The sequence below is a fragment of the Cervus elaphus genome, chromosome 13, assembly GCF_910594005.1.
Source record: "Cervus elaphus chromosome 13, mCerEla1.1, whole genome shotgun sequence".
Classification (NCBI taxonomy): domain Eukaryota; kingdom Metazoa; phylum Chordata; class Mammalia; order Artiodactyla; family Cervidae; genus Cervus; species Cervus elaphus.
In genome coordinates this window covers 58,880,331-58,903,172 of record NC_057827.1, presented here as the reverse complement: position 1 = coordinate 58,903,172, position 22,842 = coordinate 58,880,331, and the positions used below count along the sequence as shown (strand labels likewise).

The 22,842-nt window shown below is 38.5% G+C and overlaps 1 protein-coding gene across 2 annotated transcripts in view; it reads left to right on the top strand.

Moving 5' to 3' along the window:
* ATXN3 (ataxin 3) overlaps positions 1-22,842 on the top strand; it is a 44,379-nt gene that overhangs the window by 967 nt on the left and 20,570 nt on the right. Inside the window, exons 2-9 of one of the 2 annotated variants that reach the window (XM_043922325.1) lie at positions 4,618-4,782; positions 5,011-5,055; positions 6,565-6,650; positions 7,069-7,135; positions 9,729-9,816; positions 17,615-17,747; positions 18,093-18,259; positions 19,882-19,978. In XM_043922325.1, coding sequence (XP_043778260.1) covers positions 4,618-4,782; positions 5,011-5,055; positions 6,565-6,650; positions 7,069-7,135; positions 9,729-9,816; positions 17,615-17,747; positions 18,093-18,259; positions 19,882-19,978 — 848 coding nt within the window. The remainder of the gene's footprint in view (positions 1-4,617; positions 4,783-5,010; positions 5,056-6,564; positions 6,651-7,068; positions 7,136-9,728; positions 9,817-17,614; positions 17,748-18,092; positions 18,260-19,881; positions 19,979-22,842) is intronic. The other variant, XM_043922326.1, reaches the window with a different exon arrangement.

Below are 22,842 nucleotides of genomic sequence, written 5' to 3'. Positions count from 1 at the left end.
TAAACGCGTATCTTATTTCCTAGTAGTTTCATGTTTGGAACGAGTTGCTGCTGAGGCTGTTATTTAGTAGGAGCAAAGAGGTTTTGTTTTGTTAAATACTTATATATCCATTTTAAAATGCACACACACAGCAATCAAAGCAATAAGAGACAAAGGAAGTGCAGTATAAATTCAAACAAATTGTTATGGAATGCTTTTCTTTATAGAAAACATTTCAGAAAGTTTTTGTTTTGTTTTGTTTTGTTTTGGTGGATGAGGAAGGACTCAGTGTTTGGTTATCACTAATCTTTTCAGTTGACTGACATATATGAATCTTGGAGAAGAAATTTAGTTGCTTGGCTAAGGAGGTTGGATGAAAAGAACCTTAAGTGGACAAATTTTTATGACTAATTTCAGAAGCTTTGCTGTAGAACCAGATATTTCCCACTGAAAACTTTAAATTTTTCCACATCACTTTTTGAGGACCATGCAGTGGTTTTTTTTTGTTTGTTTGTTTTTTAAAAAACAATATTGATTAGTACCTAGTCTGGTTAGATTGCAGTGGAGGTAACTGCTTAATTATGATATCAGAAGAAGTTGGACACTAGCCTAATGAAAATCCACTAAACTTAGAGAAGTCACCCTGAATTATCAGCCTGAATTTAAAGACTCTTGAAGAACACATTTACCCTCATCACCTTACATGTACTTAGCAAATGAAGACTCTTCAGGTTCTTCAGGCATAGTTCAGAGGTAGGGAAAGCACCTATAACCATAGGACCCGTTGCCCATTTTCTACAGAGGCCATTTTGGGGATGTTTGAGCTCAATATGACATTTTCCAGAGCACTCCCTTCCCCTGCTCCTCATATAGAGTCAGAGAACCAACTGTGGCCGATAGGAATCTGTGCATGTAGGGATGTCTACCTGCAGAGAACTTTGTAGTCACTTCCTCTTGGAGTTCTGATTTCCCCATTTTCAGAGTTGTCACTTTGAGTGCCCTTTAGTAAGTTGAAATGTAAACTCAAGAGTTGTTCATTGATATGTCCCCAGTGTCTGGCACATGGTAGGTGCTCAATAAAAATCTAAATGAATCAAGAATGTTCCTTGAGCATCTAAGATGATATGGTGCTGTTTATCTAAACAGTTTTTCTGTAAATATTTTAGACTTTCCAAGTCATTTATGTTCTCACATATTTGTGTGTGTGTGTGTATCTGTATGCTTTCCCAACCATCTAAAAATGTGAAAATCATTTCTTAGCTACTGGTGCAGAGTGAATATGGCCCAAGGGCTAGAGTTTGCCAGTCCCTAACTTAAACCCTAATGCTACATGGCCACCTAGTACTGGTTTTTTGTTGTTTGGATTTTTTTTGGCGGGGGGTGGGGGGGGGGTGGGGGGGGTGGTGTCTGGTACCTGCTTTCTGTCTTTATCAGTTCTATTGCTGACTGCTCTCAGTGAGGTTATTTTTGTGCCATCTGAATTGATACTTTTATGCATTTACAACTGAGAATGATAACCGAACTTGTTGGGATTGTATTTAAAATTAGTGAAAATACTGGAAAGATGCTGAGCTTTGACTTTATGACATTCATGATGTTTTTGTTGTGTGAGAGAGAGACTACACTTTCCTAACCATCTTCAGGCTATTTGAGGTTTAAGAATCACCAAGTTCCAAATAAGTGGCTTAAGGAAGTGTTAATAGTACAAACTCTGCCTGGGTTTGAATACCACCTCTGCTGTTTGTAGTATCTGGTCACTGAATTAGGTAGCTCTTGAAGTGAAAGAGCGTATCTTAATAGAGACTTTTTTGTTATTTTGTTATTTGAATTTTTTATTAAGGATAACACATGTAGGGGCACAGCTCAATGAATTCTCATGAAATGGACACGTGTGTAAATAATATTTACATCAAGTAATAGAACATTTACCTGCATCCTATAAGCCCCCTATGTCCTCTTCCAGGATACCACGGCTCCCTCCACCCCTGCAAGGGTAACCTCTATCCTGATTTCTAACATCATTGGTTAATCAGTTTTGTCTGTTTTGAGATTTTGTAAATGGAATCATATATAGTATACTCTTTTGAGTCAAGTCTGGTGTTTAACACTGATTGAGTTACCCATTTTGTTGCAGGTAGTTGTGGTTAACTCATTATTATATAGTATTGTTATGTTATGTAGTTAACTCCTTGTTACATAATATGTTGTTATATAGTATTTCTTTGTGGCTATAACACAATTTAGCCATTCTCCTGGGAGGAGCCTTTGAGTAGACTCAATTTTACATAGTATGTTGTTATATAGTATTTCTTTGTGAATGTAACACAATTTAGCCATTCTCCTGGAAGGAGCCTTTGAATAATTTGCAGTTTGGTGGCCAATATAATAGGGCTTCCTTGATGTCTCAGATGGTAAAGAATCTGCCTGCAATGCAGGTAGACCCCGGTTTGATCCCTGGGTCTGGAAGATCCCGTGGAGGAGGAAATGGCAACCCACTCCAGTATTCTTGCCTGGAGAATTCCACAGACTGAGGAGCCTGGTGGGCTACAATCCATGGGCTTACAAAGAATCCGGTTGTAACTGAGCAACTCACTGTTACACAGTATGTTATTGTATAGTATTTCTTTGTGACTATAGCACATTTTAGCCATTCTACTGTGAGGAGCATTTGCATTTGGGTAGTTGTCTTTTGATGTACATCTGTATGCATTTCTGTTGCTTATGCTATGTACCTAATGGTGGAGTTGCTAGATCATAGGGTTGGTAGATGTTAAGTTGTAGTAGATACTCCAGATAGTTTTCCAAAGTGGTTAGACTAATTTATACTTTTGTCAGTAGTGTGGAACAGTTTTGATGTCTAATCCTCTCCAACATTTTAGTCATTCTGGAGTGTGTAGTAATAACATACTGTTAACATTAATATGCATTCCTCTCATAGTTAAAATGAAGGTGAGCCCCCTTTTGTGTTTTTTAATCCATTGGCTATCCTCTTGTGAGTACTTGCTTGTCTTGCCCATTTTTCAATAGAATATAAGTAGGACATCTGTTCAGTTCAGTTCAGTTCCGTCACTCAGTTGTGTCCGACTCTTTGTGACCCCATGGACTGCAAGCACATCAGGCCTCCCTGTCCATCATCAACTCCCGGAGCTTGCTCAAACTCATGTCCATTGAGTCAGTGATGCCATCCAACCATATCATTCTCTGTCGTCCCCTTCTCCTCCCGCCTTCAATCTTTCCTAGCATCAGGGTCTTTCCCTCCAACCTACATATTATTTGGTGGGAGGTGCTTTCTGGTAGTAGAAATACAGTAGAAGGAAAAAGAGGTGCAGACAAGTCCTCTCTCACCATCGTAACTATGATTTGAGGGGTAGATAGTGCCTTCTTTAAGTTCAAGCTGTTTATTCAGTACCAAAATAAGAAGATAAACTTGTCTCAGCCCCCTAGCTCACACTCAGACTGTCTCAGTGCTGCATTCCTGAATTTTGTTCCCAGAAAATTAAATCAGGAAAAAGATGTGTCTTGCATGGTGTTGGTCTTTGGGGTCAGATCTGTTGTGTGACATAGCTCAGAATAAATTGCAGGATGTCAGACAGGCTGGGTTAAAGAATAGACTTTTCTAGGGAAATGGATAACTTAGAGCATCAGGGTTTTTAGCAGGAGAAGGTATTCTCCCAACTGTCATTATCCCTTGGAGTCCAACCTGGCGCTGGGTGCACGGGGAGGGACCGCATCCACCCATGAGTCTCCCTTCTTATAGGGAAACAGGAGAGCAGCATTGTTGAGGGGAGAAGGGTGATACTCAGGCTACTTAGTTGAGGGTATCCTGGGTTTAGGTTTGGGTGCCAGTTGTGTGAGAAAGCCAGTTGCCAGTGCCCGAAGACCTTGGGGCTTGTGGAAAGTTGAATTCTTCCCACCCCCATAACAGGAAGCCAGTGATCCCACGGAGACCCGAGCTTGGATGCAGTCTCATTGCTGCCTTGTCTAGAAGTGAGCTCCAAGCATGATTTTCTGAGCAAGGGATTTTCTGAGCAGTGTGTGCCTTATCTTTCTTTAAGAGAACCTCATTTTTTTTGTAGCTACAAGTCTCCATAAACATGGAACAGAATTTGTCTTACTGTGTCAGTTCTTGAGATTCATCTGTTCATGGATTTGAAATTCCATGAATGAACATTTAAATGTACTCATTAAATGAAGTACATAAACATCCCATGAACAAACATTTAAATCTTATTGAAAGAACAAATGTTCTAGGGATTAAATGTTCTTTTCAGCATTAGTAATTTACCATGGAATTTCCAAAAGTGAATTTATTTTAGCTACTGAAAATGAGGGAGGCTAAATGTTTATTGTAATTTTTAGTAAAATATAAGATTTGATATAGATGATGTTTGTTTAATATAAATCATTGTTTTTGACCATATAATTGATCATATAATTGTAGTTACATTAGTGGTAAGAGTTATAAAATAAATGTTAGCAAGTGGAAACGCCCATACCTGGGTTATTCATGGTTTCTAAAGCTAAAACTGTTTGGTTTGGCTGTGTTAAGAAGTTAATGATTACATATCTCTTTGGAGAAGATATTGTACAAATCTGTTTTACAAATCACATTTGAATTTTTTCTTTTGGAAATATTAGCAAGAAGGCTCACTTTGTGCTCAACATTGCTTGAATAACCTACTGCAAGGAGAATACTTCAGCCCTGTGGAATTATCTTCAATTGCACATCAGCTAGATGAGGAAGAGAGGATGAGAATGGCAGAAGGAGGAGTTACTAGTGAAGACTATCGCACATTTTTGCAGGTACCGATTTTAAACTCACTAAATCATGCTTCTTAAAAAATGTGGGTAGTGTTTAGAAAGAGATGAGCTTCTCTTCCAATGGGGATCTGACTTGTTAATTATAACTCAGCTCTCGGCTTTGTAGATGGGAATGCACAAGATGTTATTTTAAATACGCACACTAATGACACTTTACTCTTCTCTCCCGACCCTTAATCCCCGCCCCAACCACCTCTCCAAATTCAACAGCAGCCTTCTGGAAATATGGATGACAGTGGCTTTTTCTCTATTCAAGTAAGTAGTCACAAGCATGTGCTAAGTGTTGTTTATATCCCAGGCTCTGAGTTCAGGGTGTGCTTTTCACAGACTTTCATAGTCACTTTATTGATGTGACCGTCAGAAGTTCCTCCAGTACATTGAGTATAAAAGTATATGATTATCCTTTAGAATACTAGTTTTCTATATAGATAAACATGAAAATTAGGACAGTAGATTCTTCGTTTTAGAGAAGGCCTTCCTTTTTCAAAGGAGGTTGGTAATTTGAATCTGTGAGCTAATAACTGTAATTCCAGTAAGTCACAGTATTTCAAAGGCTTCCCTCATGGATCAGCAGTAGAGAATCTGCCTGCCAATGAAGGAGACGCAGGTTTGCTCCCTGGGTCAGGAAGATCTCCTGGAGAAGCAAATGACAACCCACTCCAGTATTCTTGCCTGGGAAATCCCATGGACAGAGGGGAACCCTTTGCTAACCTTGCATTTAAATCAGCCTACCAGGATTGGATTCCTTCATTATGGTCTGTGGCTTTCGTCTTTTCCCTTTTTTGGAACTTATCTCTCCCCTTGAATTCTGTGGGTGAATATATATATGATACTCGGGAGACTGATTCTTTCATGTGTGGATCTTTCATTCCATTCCTAACACCTGTGAGGTGTATCCAGAGTTCTTTAGAACCTCTGTTGGGGGACCTGCAGATATCTCTGTATGTGTTCCCCTGTTCCGTCCTCCTGGACTCCTCGGTCACCAGCATTTCCAGCCAGGGCTTCACTGTGGATGGTTACAGGTAACAGCTGCTATTACCTGCTGTTACAGGTAACGGGCCCAGAGCAGGGGCCTGAATGGGCTCAGCGCTTGCCATTTCCTGTTTGTGCAGTGGGCACAGATCATTCACTTTTTGTCTATACTCATGCCTGCTTCACTTGCTGCTTTGTTGGATACCTTGGAGGGTAGGTGGTGAATTTTCAAAAATTTTCCTTTTTTTTCCTCCTCAGTTTGAAATAATCAAGTGTATCTTTTGGTTTCCTACAAATCACAAACCCACGATAAAAGAAGTTTAGACTTGATGAAAACTTCAGTTTAAATCCTCAGAAATAACTCATTTTAATAGATGTAAAATTATCATTATTCCGTATAGTAAGTTGACTGTCAGTTTTCTAAAGCAGGACTCATAGTAGCCAAATGAATGCAATGGACTTGCTTTAAGAATAGCACTAACTGGATGGAATATACATCTAGATTTTGGAGGCAGTTCTATCTAGGACATGTATGGTTCTCATACAATTCCAGAAACTTGGTGTAAAAGGTACTCTTTTAAATGTTATGTCTATATTGTTATATATGGATATTTGATGTATATAGTGATATATCCACATGCACACACACACACATACACACATGCATGTGCACTTTAAAACCCGTAGCCTACTGGGGAAATTTATCTATGAACTAAAATTGTTTCTACAACTAACATGCCTTAACACTACTTATTTGGAATTTAAAAAAAAAAAATTTTTTTTTTTTAACAGGTTATAAGCAATGCCTTGAAAGTTTGGGGTTTAGAGCTAATCCTGTTTAACAGTCCAGAGTACCAGAGGCTCAGGATTGATCCCATGTAAGATTATTTTGCTTTTCCTATATTTGATTTTTAAATTTATACTTTCTTAAAGGGGAAAAATAAGTCTGGCCTGCTTTTGTTGTGATAGTCCCCATTTTATCCCCTCAGGTGTTCCTGGTTTGCCTTTCGGGGCTGTCTGTGAACATCTGTCCCCGAGCCTCCCTGACCCCTCCACGTGTGGCAGCGCAGAGCTGATCCTTGAATGGGGTGTGGTGCTGTTGTTTTTGTATGGCATCACCGATCTCCAGAGATTTATACTGTTTTGTAATTCTTAAAAAATCAGTGATTCTTAAAACTGTAAATATAATCCGAAGTCATCATAGGTCTTGTATAGTATTTTCTAATTGACAAACTAAATGAATATGATTCTAATATTTCAGCTTAATATTGCATATGTGCTTTTTCCTGTTTCTAGAAATGAAAGATCATTTATATGCAACTATAAAGAACACTGGTTTACAGTTAGAAAATTAGGAAAACAGGTAACTCTTCCCCTCCTTGCCTGTCTTTTTTCTCATTCTGTACCTCATTTGCAACTAAAGTGTAAGGGATTGGTGCCTTAAAGATGAAGAAACTCACCAGTAATGCGTATTTGTGGCCTGGTTACAATCTAGATAGATAGGACGTAAGTAAAATTCTCTATTTAAGACAAGACAGCCATATTTAGACATAAGTAAGTTTTTATGTGACAAAGATGTTCTGTCAGCTAACTTCTATTTTTCTTAGGTTTGTGTTAAGCATAGCAGTGTCACAAAGCCTGAAATAGTGTCCAGTATGAATAAAAATTTTCAGCCAATTTGTTTTAGCTTAACAAGGTTATTCACATTCCAAAATGCCATGTAATACATGTGTCTACATAAATCATTTCTATTAAAAAAAAAATGGAATGTGTCTTGAGCAAGGTTTTTATAAGATCAAGAAAAGTACCAAAAGTGTTATTTTTAAAAATAATTACCAGTGGTCTTTGTATACCCAATACCATTTTTGAGACAATTTTTAATGTCCTTTTTCTCAGAATTTTGACTCTTTGAAAGAGGGTTACTGAAAACAGATGAATGTAATGAAAAAGAATGAATTATTGATACATGCAACAGCGTGGATGAATCTCAAATTAATTATGCTGAGTGAAAGAAACTAGACACAAAGTACTATATACCATAGAAAAGAAAAGAAGAAAGTGAAGTTGCTCAGTTGTATCCGATTCTTTGCGACCCCATGGACTGTAGCCTGCCAAGCTCCTCCCTCCATGAGATTCTCCAGGCAAGAATACTGGAGTGGGTTGCAGTTTCCTTCTCCAGGGGATCTCCCAACACAAGGGTCAAACCTGAGTCTCCCACACTGCAGGCAGACTCTTTAATGTCTGAGCCACCAGGGGCTCATTATAGTGTTCCATTTACATAAAAGCATAGAAAATGTAACCTAATCTATAATGACAGTGATTGCCTGGATGAGGGAGGCAAGGAGCAATGGATAAGGAGGATTACAAGGGGCACGGGAAACTTGGCAGTGACAAAAATGTTCACTTTCTTGGTGGTGGTGATGGTTTCATGGGTATATACATATGTTAAAACTTCAAATTGTACACTTAATATATGTGCAGTCTATTACATTTCAAGTACACTTAAATAGAGCTGTTGTTTTTTTTTTTTTTTTTAAATAAGCCAGTATGAAACAGAAAAGGAAATTAGGAAAGAGTACATTGAGTTAAATCAATACAAGATAATTCTGAAACAAAAGCCCTACTATTTTAAGTTTGCTGCTTAGAAGCAGCTTCATCTTAAATGGTCCCTCCTGGGTGGCAAAGAGCAAGTAAGTAAGTGTGGTTTGGTGCAGGAGAGACCCACCCAGGTAGGAATCAACCCTGGGAAAAACCAAGGCAGGACTCTCCCAAGTGTGTTTAACCTAGGGGTTTTATTTAAATATATAAAAATATGATCAGCTGTTCTTCACTTTCAAGATATGAAGTCTTAGAGTCTGGAATTCCTTTGTATTGATTTGCATGTAAACTTACATTATTATTTTGAGAAATTTTGTAAATGTTAGTTCTTCAAAATTGAATTTACACATTTCACATTATCTTTGACAAACTCAGCTTCCCTGGTAGCTCAGATGGTAAAGAATCTACCTGCCATGCAAGAGACCTGGGTTCGATCCCTGGGTTGGGAACTGCTGGAGAAGGGAATGGCAGTGCTGGAAATGTCAAATTATGGCTTATCATCTTTGGTTCTAATTTATATTTTTGATTAAAATTGTATTTTTCACTATAGACTCTTGTCTGAGGCCCCTGTGTAAAGAAAAAGATGAGAAAAATAATTATCATCTCTGGTAAAATTCACAAAAAGCATTTGGTGATGGTGCTGACAATAACTTCTGAAACTGCTCTATCTTGTGGGTTAAATTAGGATGCCCATGAAATAGTGAACAAACGATGTTAATTACATGCAGTAGTGGTTTAGTGATCTTTTAAAAATGAGTTGGTGATTAAAAATTCTCTTCCTGGAATGTCTAGCCTTCTCACAATTAAAATATTTTGACCAAAATTATCAGCAGTGGGAAAACTTCATAGTTGTCATTTTCCTTCCACATCAATATAATGTGATCGGGGTTTTGTTGGACTGTTCCTTTGAAAAAGATTTAATTATGGCTACAATAAGGATACTTTCAAATACTATCAGTTTCTTTTCTTTTTTGAAGGGGGGATTTAAAGTTTATGACTTAAAGCAGACTTTTAAAACATTTAATAGTGATAAAATTGCAACATTTTATTTCAGTTTTTAAAAATTGTATGATTTGGAGAAGGAAATGGCAACCCACTCCAGTGTTCTTGCCTGGAGAATCCCAGGGACGGGGGAGCCTGGTGGGCTGCCGACTCTGGGGGCGCACAGAGTCGGACACGACTGAGGCGACTTAGCAGCAGCAGCAGCATGATTTAATTACTTTTAAAAAATCTTAATTTGACATGTTTCAGTGTTTAAACAGTCTTACTAAGTTTAGATGGGTTATATCAGTTCATAACATGTGAAACTTATTACTTACAATGTGCACTAACTTAAATATTGACAATTTGTCTTCCAGTGGTTCAACTTGAATTCTCTTTTGACGGGTCCAGAATTAATATCAGACACATACCTTGCACTTTTCTTGGCTCAGTTACAACAGGAAGGTAAGTAAAGACTGAACACTTTTTATTATCTTTTGAAGTAGCTAAATGAAACTGTCTCACTAGAAGTGAGTATAGCAACTGTGTAGCAACCGTCTCAATAGAAGTGAGTATGGCTAAATAAAACCTTCTCTTTAGATATAAGCGTAGCTAAATGAAACCATCTCTTTAGAAGTAAGTGTAACAATAGTGCTTTTGTGACAGAGGCAGGAAAATAATCTTTGTTTTACATGGTGAGCTTTAGGCTGTGATTTGAATCATCCTGCTCTTTCACTTTTCACTTTCATGCATTGAAGAAGGAAATGGCAACCCACTCCAGTGTTCTTGCCTGGACAGTCCCAGGGACGGGGGAGCCTGGTAGTCTGCCATCTATGGGGTTGCACAGAGTCGGACACCACTGAAGGGACTTAGCAGCAGCAGCTCTCTTGGCATTCTTGCTGACACCTGGCCCTCCCCTAATGAGGCTGATTCCTTTGCAGACCTTCTATGTTATGGCTTTTTTGTCTTCCAGACCCCACATACCACAGAGCCAAGGGGAAGCTTAGGTATTCTTGTTCATCCTTACCCCTTTTGGGTCACTCTTCTTCCCTAAAAACTGCAGCTCCTTTGAAATATATATCACTAGAGTAAAGTCTGCCCCTTGCTCTTTTGCAGTCTTTTAAAGTCTGATCTTCCTTCTTTTCCACTGAAGATTTAAGATCTGACTCACTATCATGGCTCTACTTCAGCTCTTTTCATCATTCTTGGTGATTTCTACTACAAAAATCAGTCCAATCCAATCTCTTGCTTTTTACTTTCAAAGATCATTTTTTTCACTCTTGCTTGCCATTACTAGTAACTGTACCACCTTCAAAGTCTAATTATAAGTGTCCTATTCTTAGACTATTGTCTCCTATCTTTATACCATATTCTCTCTGGTTTTTTCCTTTGTAACAATTCTTTAAACCATATTACAAGCCTAAACATTCCCCTTAGGTCCTTACTTCCTATATTACCCCACCTGTTTTCTGTAATCATCATTATAATTCATTATCATTCAGTGATTATCGCTATAACACACTGTTGCGCTTCTCAGCTCCTTTCTCTTTCGCCCTCCATCATACTTTTATGACAAAAATCCCAACCCTGGTTAAAATCCAGTCTTGGACTTGTCCAGTCCTTCTCCATCAGAGCAGTTGAGCATGGTTAAAGATACAATATAAAATATGATCAATTTTGCTTTAAGTTTAGGATCACAAATTTCTAATGAGCCTTCAGTGCTACTTGATATCCTTACCACATTCTTGCAGTAAGCTCACCTACCACTTCCCAGGATGATGATTGCACAGCTTCTCCCTTCAGACCTCTCACCATCCCCTCCCGTTTCCTGACTCCTAGCTTATGGCCATCCTTTATGTTCTACTATGGAAACAGGAGCAATTGAAAGAGAACATCCTCATTCTTCTATCAGCAGATCATCACCCTGCTTCTCTCTCTCCTGTGCCTTTAGCCTGCGAGAGCAGGTGAGCTGTTCCCTCTGGGAACACTCTGGGGCCAGATCTCAGCTCCTCCCACGTACTCAGGATCTTTACTCCTGCTTTTGTTGCCCTACTCTCCTATGTGGTTTCCCGCTTTTATCTTATTATTCCTACTGTAGAGAAGTAAGCTCTTTCTCTCCATTGATTAAAAAGAAAAAGCTGCTTTTAATGCCAGGAAACTCCAGCTGACTCCCATTTTTACTTTCTCCTTAGAATCATCTCTAGTGTATTGTCTCCTATGCACGAACTCATTCCAGTTACACTGTGGTAACCAACCTGTCACTGAAAACCCTCTTCCCAGTGTCTCCAATGACCTCCAATTTGCCAATGCCAGTATTCAGTTCTCAGTCTTGCTTTGACATCATCTTTTTTAAGAGTATAGTTTAGTATACCCTCCTTTAAAGAGAATGAAACAAAATTTTGTTATCAAAAGTTTCAAACAAGTATAAAAGTATAGAAAACAATGTGATGGACCCTCATGTACCTTTTGCCAAACCTCAGCAAATATCTCATGGCCAGTCTTATTTTACCTATACCCTACCCACTTCTGTTTCCAGTTTATTCTAAGAAAATACTCATCATCTTAGCATCTTTGTAGATTTTTTAAATTAAAATCTTTAAAAGCAAAGACTCTTTAAAAGTATACATGTAGCCACTACACTCTAATGACATATAAACATTTAATTACAATTCGTTAACAGCACCAACTAGTCAACTCAAATCTCTCATTGCCTGTTTTTGTTTTGTTTTTTTAAGAGCAGTGATAGCTTAGGTGAACAGTATGTTCTGTTTTTTATCTCCAAAGAAGAGAATTTAGCATCAGGACTAGAGACGATGCTTCAGGCACTCAGAGCTTCCTATGGCAAAAGTTTTATGACAGTGGAAAAGGGTTAGGGAAAGCCTCTGACATGAACAGCAGAAGAGGGCAGAGAGTGCCCCACTCACTAGTCTTCAGTCAGCTCAGTCGCTCAGTCGTGTCTGACTCTTCGGCCCCATGGACTGCAGCACTCCAGGCTTCCCTGTCCATCACCAACTCTCGGAACTTGCTCAAACTCATGTCCATCGAGTCAGTGATGCCATACAACCATCTCATCCTCTGTTGTCCCCTTCTCCTCCTGCCTTCAATCTTTCCCAGCATCAGGGTCTTTTCCAATCAGTCATTCAAATCAGGTGGCCAAAGTATTGGAGTTTCAGCTTCAGCATCAGTCTTTTCAATGAATATTCAGGACTGCTTTCCTTTAGGATTGACTGGTTGGATCTCTTTGCAGTCCAAGGGACTCTCAAGAGTCTTCTCCAACACCACAGTTCAAAAGCATCAATTCTTTGGTGCTTAGTTTCCTTTATAGTCCAACTCTCACATTCATTCATGACTACTGGAAACACTGCAGCTTTGACTAGATGGACCTTTGTTGGCAAAGTAATGTCTCTGCCTTTTAATATGCTGTCTAGGTTGGTCATAGCTTTTCTTCCAAGGAGCAAGCGTCTTTTAATTTCATGGCTTCAGTCACCATTTGCAGTGATTTTTGGAGCCCCCCAAAATAAAGACTGTCACTGTTTCCACTGTTCTCCATCTATTTGCCATGAAGTGATGGGACTGGATGCCATGACCTTGGTTTTTTGAATGCTGTTTTAAGTCAGCTTTTTCACTTTCTTCTTTCACTTCCGTCAAGAGGCTCTTTTGTTCCTCTTCATTTTCTGCCATAAGAGTGGTGTCATCTGCATATCTGAGGTTATTGATATTTCTCCCAGCAATCTTGATTCCAGCTTGTGCTTCATCCAGCCCAGCTTTTCACGTGATGTACTCTGCATATAAGTTAAATAAGCAGGGTGACAATATACAGCCTTGACGTACTCCTTTCCCGATTTGGAACCAGTCTGTTGGTCCATGTCCACTTCTAACTGTTGCTTCTTACTTGCATACAGATTTCTCAGGAATCTGAGAAACCTTGCATACAAGTTAGGTGGTCTGGTATTCCCATCTCTTTAAGAATTTCCCACAGTTTGTTGTGATCCACACAATCAAAGGCTTTGGCATAGTCAGTAAAGCACAAGTAGATGTTTTTCTGGAATTCTCTTGCTTTTTCAATGATCCAATAGATGTTGGCAATTTGATCTCTGGTTCCTCTGCCTTTTCTAAATCCAGTTTGAACATCTGGAAGTTCACGATTCACATACTGTTGAAACCTGGCTTGGAGAATTTTGAACATTACCTTGCTAGCATGTGAGACGAGTGCAAATGAAACTAAACAAAGTTAGTCTTAGGCAAAATAGAGTGTCATAACAACTCAGCGTTTAAGGGGGGAGAAAAGTGTTATGTGACTAAGACAAAGGAACATAGGAAAAAACGTTTGTCCCTTTCTCCTCCTCGAGCGCCCCAGATCCCTTTCTCCTCCTTGGGAGGAGATTCCTTGTCATCCTACCTAAGAATTAAATTCCTCAGTAGTCTTTTACAATTTATTAATTTTTTATTTTTGGACGTGCTGGGTCTTCACTGCTACTTACGGGCTTTTGCTGGTTGTGGCGAGTGGGGGCTGCTCTCTAGTTACCGTGCACGCCATTCTCATCGCATGGCTTCCCTTGTTGCAGAGCACAGGCCCCAGGGCACGTGGGCACAGTAGTGGTGGCTCACAGGCTCAGTCGCCGCATGGCGTGTGGAGTCTTCCTGGACCAGAGTCTAAACCCGTGTCCCTACATTGACAGGTGAATTCTTTAGTACTGGGCCACCAGTGAAGTCCTCTAATCTCCTTTTTGATTCTTCTTTTTTTTTTTTTAGTATAGTTAAACCAGGTTGAAATAAGGGTCATTGATTGCATTGGATTGCTGTGTCTCTAAAACCTATCTATTAGTTTCTTCTCTTTATTTTTTTCCTCATTCTTTTGAAGAAAATGGGTCATTTGTTCTGTTTCTCACATTCTAGATTTTACTTATTGCATACTTTTTTTTCCCCCCCCCGAGCCCTTGATGAGCAATAGACTGGTCCTTAAATCTAGAGACTTGATCAGATTTAAGTTGATTTTGGGAGGACAGAAGACTCTTCATGGATGGTGTGGCACTTAATGTCCAGTTGTCTCTCTTTTTGTGATTTGAGTAGCTGCTAATAATAAATGCCTAGTCTGTTATTTCATTAATTAGATTTCCATCATTTCTTCATTTATTAGCTGGAGGACTCCTATACAAATAGACTTTCCTTCATCAACTATTTGGTTATCTTGAAGTATATAATTCATATAGAAAAAGCAGGATAAATATTTCTTGCCTTTTATCAGTTTTAAATATTTGCTCATAGTATCTTGTCTCCAAAGGTAACCAGTTGGTTTGTTTCTGTACTCTCATTGTAAACTAATCTATTAAAATCATAGTTCAGGGTTCCCCTGGTGGCTCAGTAGTAAAGAATCTACCTGCCAGTGCAGGAGACACGGGTTCCATCCCTGGTCCAGGAAGGTCCCACATGCCGTGGGGTAACTAAGCCTGTGTACCCCCACTCCAGTACTCTTGCCTGGAGAATCCCATGGACAGAGGAGCCTGGCTGGCTACAGTCCACGGGGTCGCAGAGAGTCGGACACGACTGAGCGACTCACCTTGTTCTTCTTCACCACAACTCTTGAGTCTATGGTCTAGACTTGGAACCACAACTTCTGAGCCCATGAGCTACAACTACTATAGCCCATGCTCTAGAGCTGGTTCTCCACAACAAAAGAAACCAGTGCAATGAGAAGTGTACACACCACAACGAGAGTAGCCTCTGCTCCCCAAAACCAGAGAAAAGCCAAAGCAGCAACAAAGACCCAACACAGCCGAAATAAATAAACCATAGTTCATATGTTTTAGTCTGTTGTAATTACTGTTGATACTCAATATTGTCACATCCTGGATGAGTGGGAACCTTTTGAACTTGACTCTCAAGCTTTTGAAATGACCACTCTAGCCTTTTGAAGCCCTTTTTAGGCCATATAATAAGAATTTTCAGTCTTGTGTATTTCCTTCCCTTTTAGTAATGGTGATGCAAGATCACAGTCTGTGCACTGGTATGCTTATTGCTACTAGGTTGGTTATCATGTAGGTCTCTCCAGTTTACATGTAGGATCATTATGTTGTAATGTCTTTGATTTTATATACTTTTATCTCTTTGCTTTTATGCCTAAAACCTTTGTTCCTAACTATATCTTCCCTTTCTGAAATACTGTCTATACTACTCTTCCAAGACACTATGCCCTAGTTTACTTCATATCATATTGGCTGCTGCTTTCAGATGCCTTTTGTGGATCTCTATCTAATGAAGTGACCCAGAGTCAGTCTTGGACAACTTCTTGACTGTGTGCCATCCCGTTATTTTAAATATCATCTCTAAATAAAGTCTATCTGCCAGTAATTCCTTAGACTTTTATCTTTTGCCGAGACATCTACCCTAAACACCAAACTCCTAACTTTCTCATCTCCACTCAGAAGTCCAGAAAGCATTTCAATCTGAATAGGTTTACAAAAGACTCATTTTTTTTTTCTCCCCATACTTGCTGTCCCTCAGACTTTCCATTTTCATAAGCCCCACTCTTCTTGCACATTGGTTCCTACATATTACATTGAGAAGGCAGCCTAGAGTAGTCTTTTAAAATATAATGCACATTGTGGTATACTTGTACTCTTCAACCCTTCAGTGGCTTCCTAGCACACTTAGAATGAAATCTAATCTTGAATAAAACCCAAGATCCTCACAATGTCACCTCTGTAAAAAGCAGTTTCTGCCCTTCATGATGCTGTTCATGGAATAGCATGGGGAGCTAACATAGTGTCTCCACAACCTAGACAACAGTTTTACTGGCATTAAACCTGTTCAACCATCTGAACTCTGAGTATACTTGTCCTTGTGAAAAAAAGTGTTAAGTGTGTTATGATTTACTCTTGAGTTTTCCATTAATAGGCCTTTTAATCTTTTTTTAATTTTATTTTCTGTTAATGCTCATAAAGAATATCTATAATAAGCACCAAAGTTGAAGAAAATTCATGGTAGAAAAACGAAAATTGGTCAAAATGACTTACGTATAGCCCACCCTTATTCGGCTATTGTATGGAGTAGCCAGCTGGGAAAACCTTGGCTTTCCAGAATTGTATTAATTAAAAAATTACATTGAAAAAAAAAAAAAAATTACATTGGACGAATGTAATTTTTTCAAAATACGAACCACATCTTCAGCACCTTGGCTAGAATTTCCAGGTCCTGTTTTTTTAGTTAGAAAGGGTGTGTGTCAGGGTCAGCTATTACACAGATGACTCACTTTACCTGTATCGCAGATTTTTACACACATCCTCTGATTGTATCCTCAAACAGCGCTCTGCAGAAGGTACAGCATAATCTGTTTAACAGTTGAAGGAATCAAGACATAGAGAGTAAAGTGATCAAGAGAGGCAGTTAGGCAACAGAAGCGCCAGGGCACTGAAACCCGGGCTGTCTGCGTGCACACTCCTTGCTCTTCCTCAGTCCTTTCGTTGCCGTTCTGTTGTCCCTTATGGAGTAAGCTACTTGGTCAAGCACTGTTTTAGTATGTTTTAAGTATATTTCCATGGAAAGTGAATGTAAAGTTGCTCAGTCATGTCCAACTCTTTGCAACCCCATACAGTCCATGGAATTCTCCAGGCCAGAATACTGGAGTGGGTAGTCGTTCCCTTCTCCAGGGGATCTTCCCAACCCAGGGATCGAACCCAGGTTTCCCACATTGCAGGCAGATTCTTTACCAGCTGAGCCACCAGGGAAGCCTCTTAATTATTGCCCCAGTCAGATTCTCCACAAATTACTAAGCACAAATTAGGTATGTTTCCATGTTCTTACTTAATTAGAGCCCTTTTCAGATTCAAATACTTCTCATAGTCACTCTGTGAGATGGCTCTTCCCATTTTACAGGTGAAGAGGCTTAGAGAGACTTCCTTGGTTGTCCAGTGGTTAAGAATTTGCCTTGCAATGAAGGGGACATGGGTTTGATTCCTGGTTGGGAAACTATTAATAAGATCCTACACGCAACCGAGCAGCTAAGCCCACATGCCACAACGAAAGATCCAACTAAGACCAATTGAAGAAATCTATGTATATGGAAGTGAGGCTTAAAGACCTTAAGTAATTTGTCCTAGGCCACCCCACTGGTAAGTGTAAGAACCGTTATTTGGACCCAGGCCTTCCTCACTCCTTGGTCTGCGGGCTTCCTGCTGTTGTGCTGCCTCTCTATCTGCTGTCATTTTCAATCAATTTTTAATCACTTGCTGGCTCTTGTAGATAATTTTTGCCTTTTTTTTTTTAGGTTACTCTATATTTGTTGTTAAGGGTGATCTGCCAGATTGCGAAGCTGACCAACTTCTACAGATGATCAGGGTCCAACAGATGCATCGACCAAAACTTATTGGAGAAGAATTAGCACAACTTAAAGAACAGAGGTAAAGCTGGGCTTGTAGTGTTGGGTATATGATAGTATTTCATTACGAGAATTAACTTTACATGCTTACATTGAAGATGTGGTCCTTTTATTGTTGGTGGGGTTTTTTTAGACCTTTCTGTTTAAGTGTAGCTTATTGGTTTAACTTTGGATCAGTTCTCTGAATTATTTAAGTGTACTTCCCAACACAAATTCATATCACAATAGGACCTTTGTATGATTAGACGTTATCTGCAAAAAAAAAGTGTACATTTTCAACTTACATAAACATCTTTGGTTTATAAATGTCTCTATAGCTAAAATAGAAGAACGGTCTGCAGTTATTATTTGTGCTTTTATTCTTTAGAGTCCAGAAAACAGATCTAGAACGCGTCTTAGAGGTAAATGATGGGACAGGAATGTTAGACGAGGATGAGGAGGACTTCCAGAGGGCTCTGGCACTAAGTCGCCAAGAAATTGACATGGAAGATGAAGAAGCCGATCTCCGCAGGGCCATTCAGCTCAGTATGCAAGGTATGGACATTCCAGCACTTACTTTATTTGTTGTTGAAGCAATTGATTTAGATCATTTTTAGTTCTTCTGGAAGTTAATATACTATTGGTAGAAGTTCTTTGACAGTCACTGCAGAAGCAGTAGCTATGTATAATCAGGTATTGTTTTTTTAGATATTATTTAATACAAATAACTTTTGGATATTATTTAATACATATAACTTTTTATGACTTGTGTTATATTAGGACTAGTTATATTTTTATTTCTGGTCATTCAGTTTGGTTATAATATTGTGCAAACACAGTACTAAATGGAACTAATCATTGTGAGGTTAGTGGACCCTTGCCCAGACCAGCTGTTTAAATGCATTCTAGTGGCTATGAAGGAAGGTCTGGACAGAGACTATAAACTGATTTTACAAAACTCTGAAACTTACTGGCAGTGGAACTTTTAGCTTAAGCTCACTTTGGTGGGCTCACTCTTTTAGCTCACCACACCTCTTCCCCCACCCACTCCCATCCCTCTCCCACCCCAGGGAATCCAAGTGGAGGGAAATGTCTGGGACGCTGCTCAAAGGGGCTTACTTAAAAAGTGTGACGGGTTTTCTTTTTGGGAGGAGTTGTTTTGTTTCTGTCTAATGTGAATTTGCCTTTTACTTTCTAATGAAATTACTCATCAATTGAATTCCTTAAGGATCTAAATAAAATTGGGTTTCTGTTAATATGAAGATTATCCTTTTTATGCTATATTTTATCCTGAACTGCTCATGCCTCCTGGCCACGTCTGAGTACTCTGTATGGTGCACAGGCCCATTTTGGATTAGCAGAGTCCTGCTAGGTTAGCCCAGTGGTGGACAGACACCAGCCTTATTAGTTTTAGATATTTTTGTGTACTTTACTCTTCTTCCCATGTCATTTCACAATTTGTGCAGAATCTGATTGGAGCAATAATTTAGTAAGAACACAGAAACATACTTAAGTTGTGTCAGTACCCAAATGTTTGAAGATAGAGGAATACACAGAATGGGTTTATTTTACAATCATCCACTTTAAGTTACTTCTAGGAATTCTGTGCCTTCAAAAGTGTAGATTGATTTCTGGGACTTCCCTGGTGTGGTACATTGGTTAAGAATCCTCTTTGCAATGCAGGGGACACGTGTTCAATCCTTGGTCAAGGAACTGAAATCCCACATGTCTCAGAGCAACTAAGCCCACAAGTGCTACAACTACAGGGTCTGTGTGCCTCAAGCAAAGATTCCCCATGGTGCAAGGAAGATCCCACGTGCCATAGCTGACTCAATGCAGCCAAATAAATTAATTAATTAATTTTTAAAAAGTGTAGATTCATTTCTAATAAGAGCAAGTAAGTGTGGTGCTAGTTATTTCTCCTACCAGATGGTCGTTGAGCTTACCTCATGTCCACTCTGTCACAAATGGTAGTAGGTGTGGTTGCAGTGGACACAGGTTAGATTGAACTACCTTATTCTGATTTTCCCTGAACCTTTCAGAGACTTTCTTACATTTACAGAATGGTACAGAATAGTTTTGAGAAGAAAACTTTTTGAAACCTCCTTCACCTGGTATAAACACGTCATGACTTGGTAAATAAAACTGTTTTTTGTTGTGTTTTATTTGGTTTTCAGGTACTTCCAGAAATAGATGTCAAGATATCCCACAGACATCGGGTTCACATCCTACTTCAGAAGAGCTACGGAAGAGAAGAGAAGCCTACTTTGAAAAGTAAAGTAGTTGGTACCATATTAAAACTGCATATTTTCTATTTATCTTGGCTATTTTGTCTATTTGTAGACATATAGCTTTGACCTAACCATTTATTTTATTTAGAATTCTCTCCTTTTTAAAGACTGACTAGTGACTGACCCTATGAACATTTGAATGTAGTTTTTAAAAGTTTATAGCTAATAAACTGAAATCAAATATAGTTTTAGGAGAAAACTTTGCCTCAGTACTAATTAAATTTTCATGAAATAGGGTGAAGGAAGTCTTGTAAAATTTCAGTCATCAAAAGAGAAATGGAATTGGATCAAGGCAAGAACAAAGCCCTGTGGTCCTTTGAATATACTTCTTGGTTACCTGACCAACCCTACAAAGTTCTCCTGTCAATTAATAGGAAAAACACCATTTGTCATAGAACACACTCTCAAATAGCGCTGGTGCTTAACCGCTCTGCTCGTTACCACACTGGGGGGTGCCACAGGCCCATCAGCATCGGGGGCATGAGAGGAACTGTAAATCTCAACCATCAGCTCCTAGGACCTAACTTTGTGCCAAGCTGTATAAGTGCTCTCAAAATAGAAATTTCACCCATATCATTATCCTTGCCAGTAACCATCATTCACAGGTCTTCATCCCCTTTTCTCTTTTTTAAAGATAAAACTCCATCTTACCATCAGAAGATCTCTAATAGATGTTCACATCCTCTGATCCCAGCTCAGAGAACTAAGGCAGTGGCTGAGTCTGGCCTGTTATTTACTATATTTTCTCAATTCTAAGATGCACATATTTTCACATTTCAACATCTCTGCAATGCGGAAGACTCTTACACATCATATTTGGTAGTACTTTAGCTGTATCTAAAATGTTGGCGCATTTTACATTGGATGGTGTAATGAAGATAATATTTACCTTGTTTTCTGTTTTTTTTTTTAAGTCACAACTCAGAAGTATATGAAGGAAAGTTCTGATCAACTGACATCCTCTTAATGTGAGATATTTCTAGTCTTTATTCAGTGATAGATTAATGGATTTAACTCTGTATAAAAATCTCAAAATAGTGCTTATTAGTGCTTGTCACTCCCTTTACAATTTTAAAATTAACTTTTTTATTTTTTAAATATGATAAACTTCAAATTTATGTGCAAGTAGAGAAGCTAGCATAAAGAACCCTGATTTACCTGTTGCCCACATGTAACAGATACCAGCACACTGGCCATCTTGGTTTTTCTGCCCCCGTCTCCCATGCTGTTTACTCTTGTACCACCACCCCCCCACCCCAGGGTGGGGTTATTTTGTAATAAATCTAAATCATAATATTTCATCTGTATTGATTTTCATGTCTGTCTCTAAAATACATGGTTTTTTCTTAATATCACCAAATGCTTTTGTCACACAATAGTGGAATAAAGATCACATGATAATTATTAATGGTAGTTCTATAATATCATCAACTAACTAGTCAGTGCTAAAAACAGCTTTCAGTGTTTAACTAGATAAAAAATAATATTTTGGAAAATTTATCTTATGAGATATCTAAATCTAAAAAACCACAATCCTACCTTTAATAACTAATGATAGTGTTTTGACAGTCACACACTTATAGTCACACAAATGCACGTATATTGTATATCATATGTTCTCATGATTGTGAATATTCTTTGCAAGAGGCTGTGTTGTAGTTCATAAAATGTATGTATCACAATTTATGAACCCATTGATTTTTGCTATTATAATTAATAATGCAATGAGCAATCCTTGCATTGACTTTATGCCTCAAATCTCTCATCATTTCTTCTAATTATCCTGAAAATTTCAGATTACTAAGTTAAAGTGCAGGAACATTTTTAAAGCCTTGGTAAAGATTTCTAAACTGCTCTCCAGAACAGTTTCCAAGTGATACCTCTACCGTGCTTTTCTGAGACTTTAGTTTTTTCCAGAATAAACATAGACATACTTTATAGAGAAACTGTTACATTCACAAGTACATCCAAGAAAAGGAAACCATCTTTAAAGTATAAAAACAAATCCCTCTTTTGTTAAAAAAAAGTTTTTAAGGGTTAAAAAAAGTTTTTAAGGATTAAAAACATAGAACTTTCAGTAAATTAGATTTTTTATAGCACAAAGGATAATGCAGTAACTAACATTTCATAATAACTAAGTAAGTTATAACAAGCACAGTGCTAGCTATAACTAATGCAGATGTTTTATTCAATGTTGTGCCCTTTTAAAAATGTCTGAGTCTCCTTTCTGATTGGGGGTAGTTGATTAGGTAAGAAAGTACAGTGATGGTTCCAGCTTCAGCTTCCTATCCCCTACCTCCTAGTTTGACTTTGAAAATACTGGTGGTAACTTGAGTAGACATAGAGAATGTTTTACACAGTTGTTGCTGAGAAGAGTTAAGACCTAACTTCTTGGGGTTGCTTTTTAACTTTGGTTAGTGTTCAGAATCCTGTAGGACTCATGATTGAAGGAGCTGAGAAACTAATTTTTGCCTTTCACAGAATTCCTGATTACTAAACCTAGATGGGTCCTTGTCACAATAGCTTGTATTGTGGAGAACTTGGCTGTAAGGCTGTGGAGTCATTTCTTACTTCTGATCTTTTCCAAACTTACCCTGGTGCTAATTTATTATTCATTGAAATTTATAGTTGTCTTTTTTTCTGTAGAGTATTTGAAGCTTCATACTTAATGTAATAGCCACAGTGTTCATGGATTAAGCGTGAAAATACTGTTGAAAGTCTACCTGTTAACAAATTTATAGTTTATGAGTAGGCATTGTTAGCTGATACTTTCATAGCTGTGATATTTTTGCCCAGTGGTAATCTCCAAATCCATGGTACATATAGACCCTGAGCAAAACTACTTTA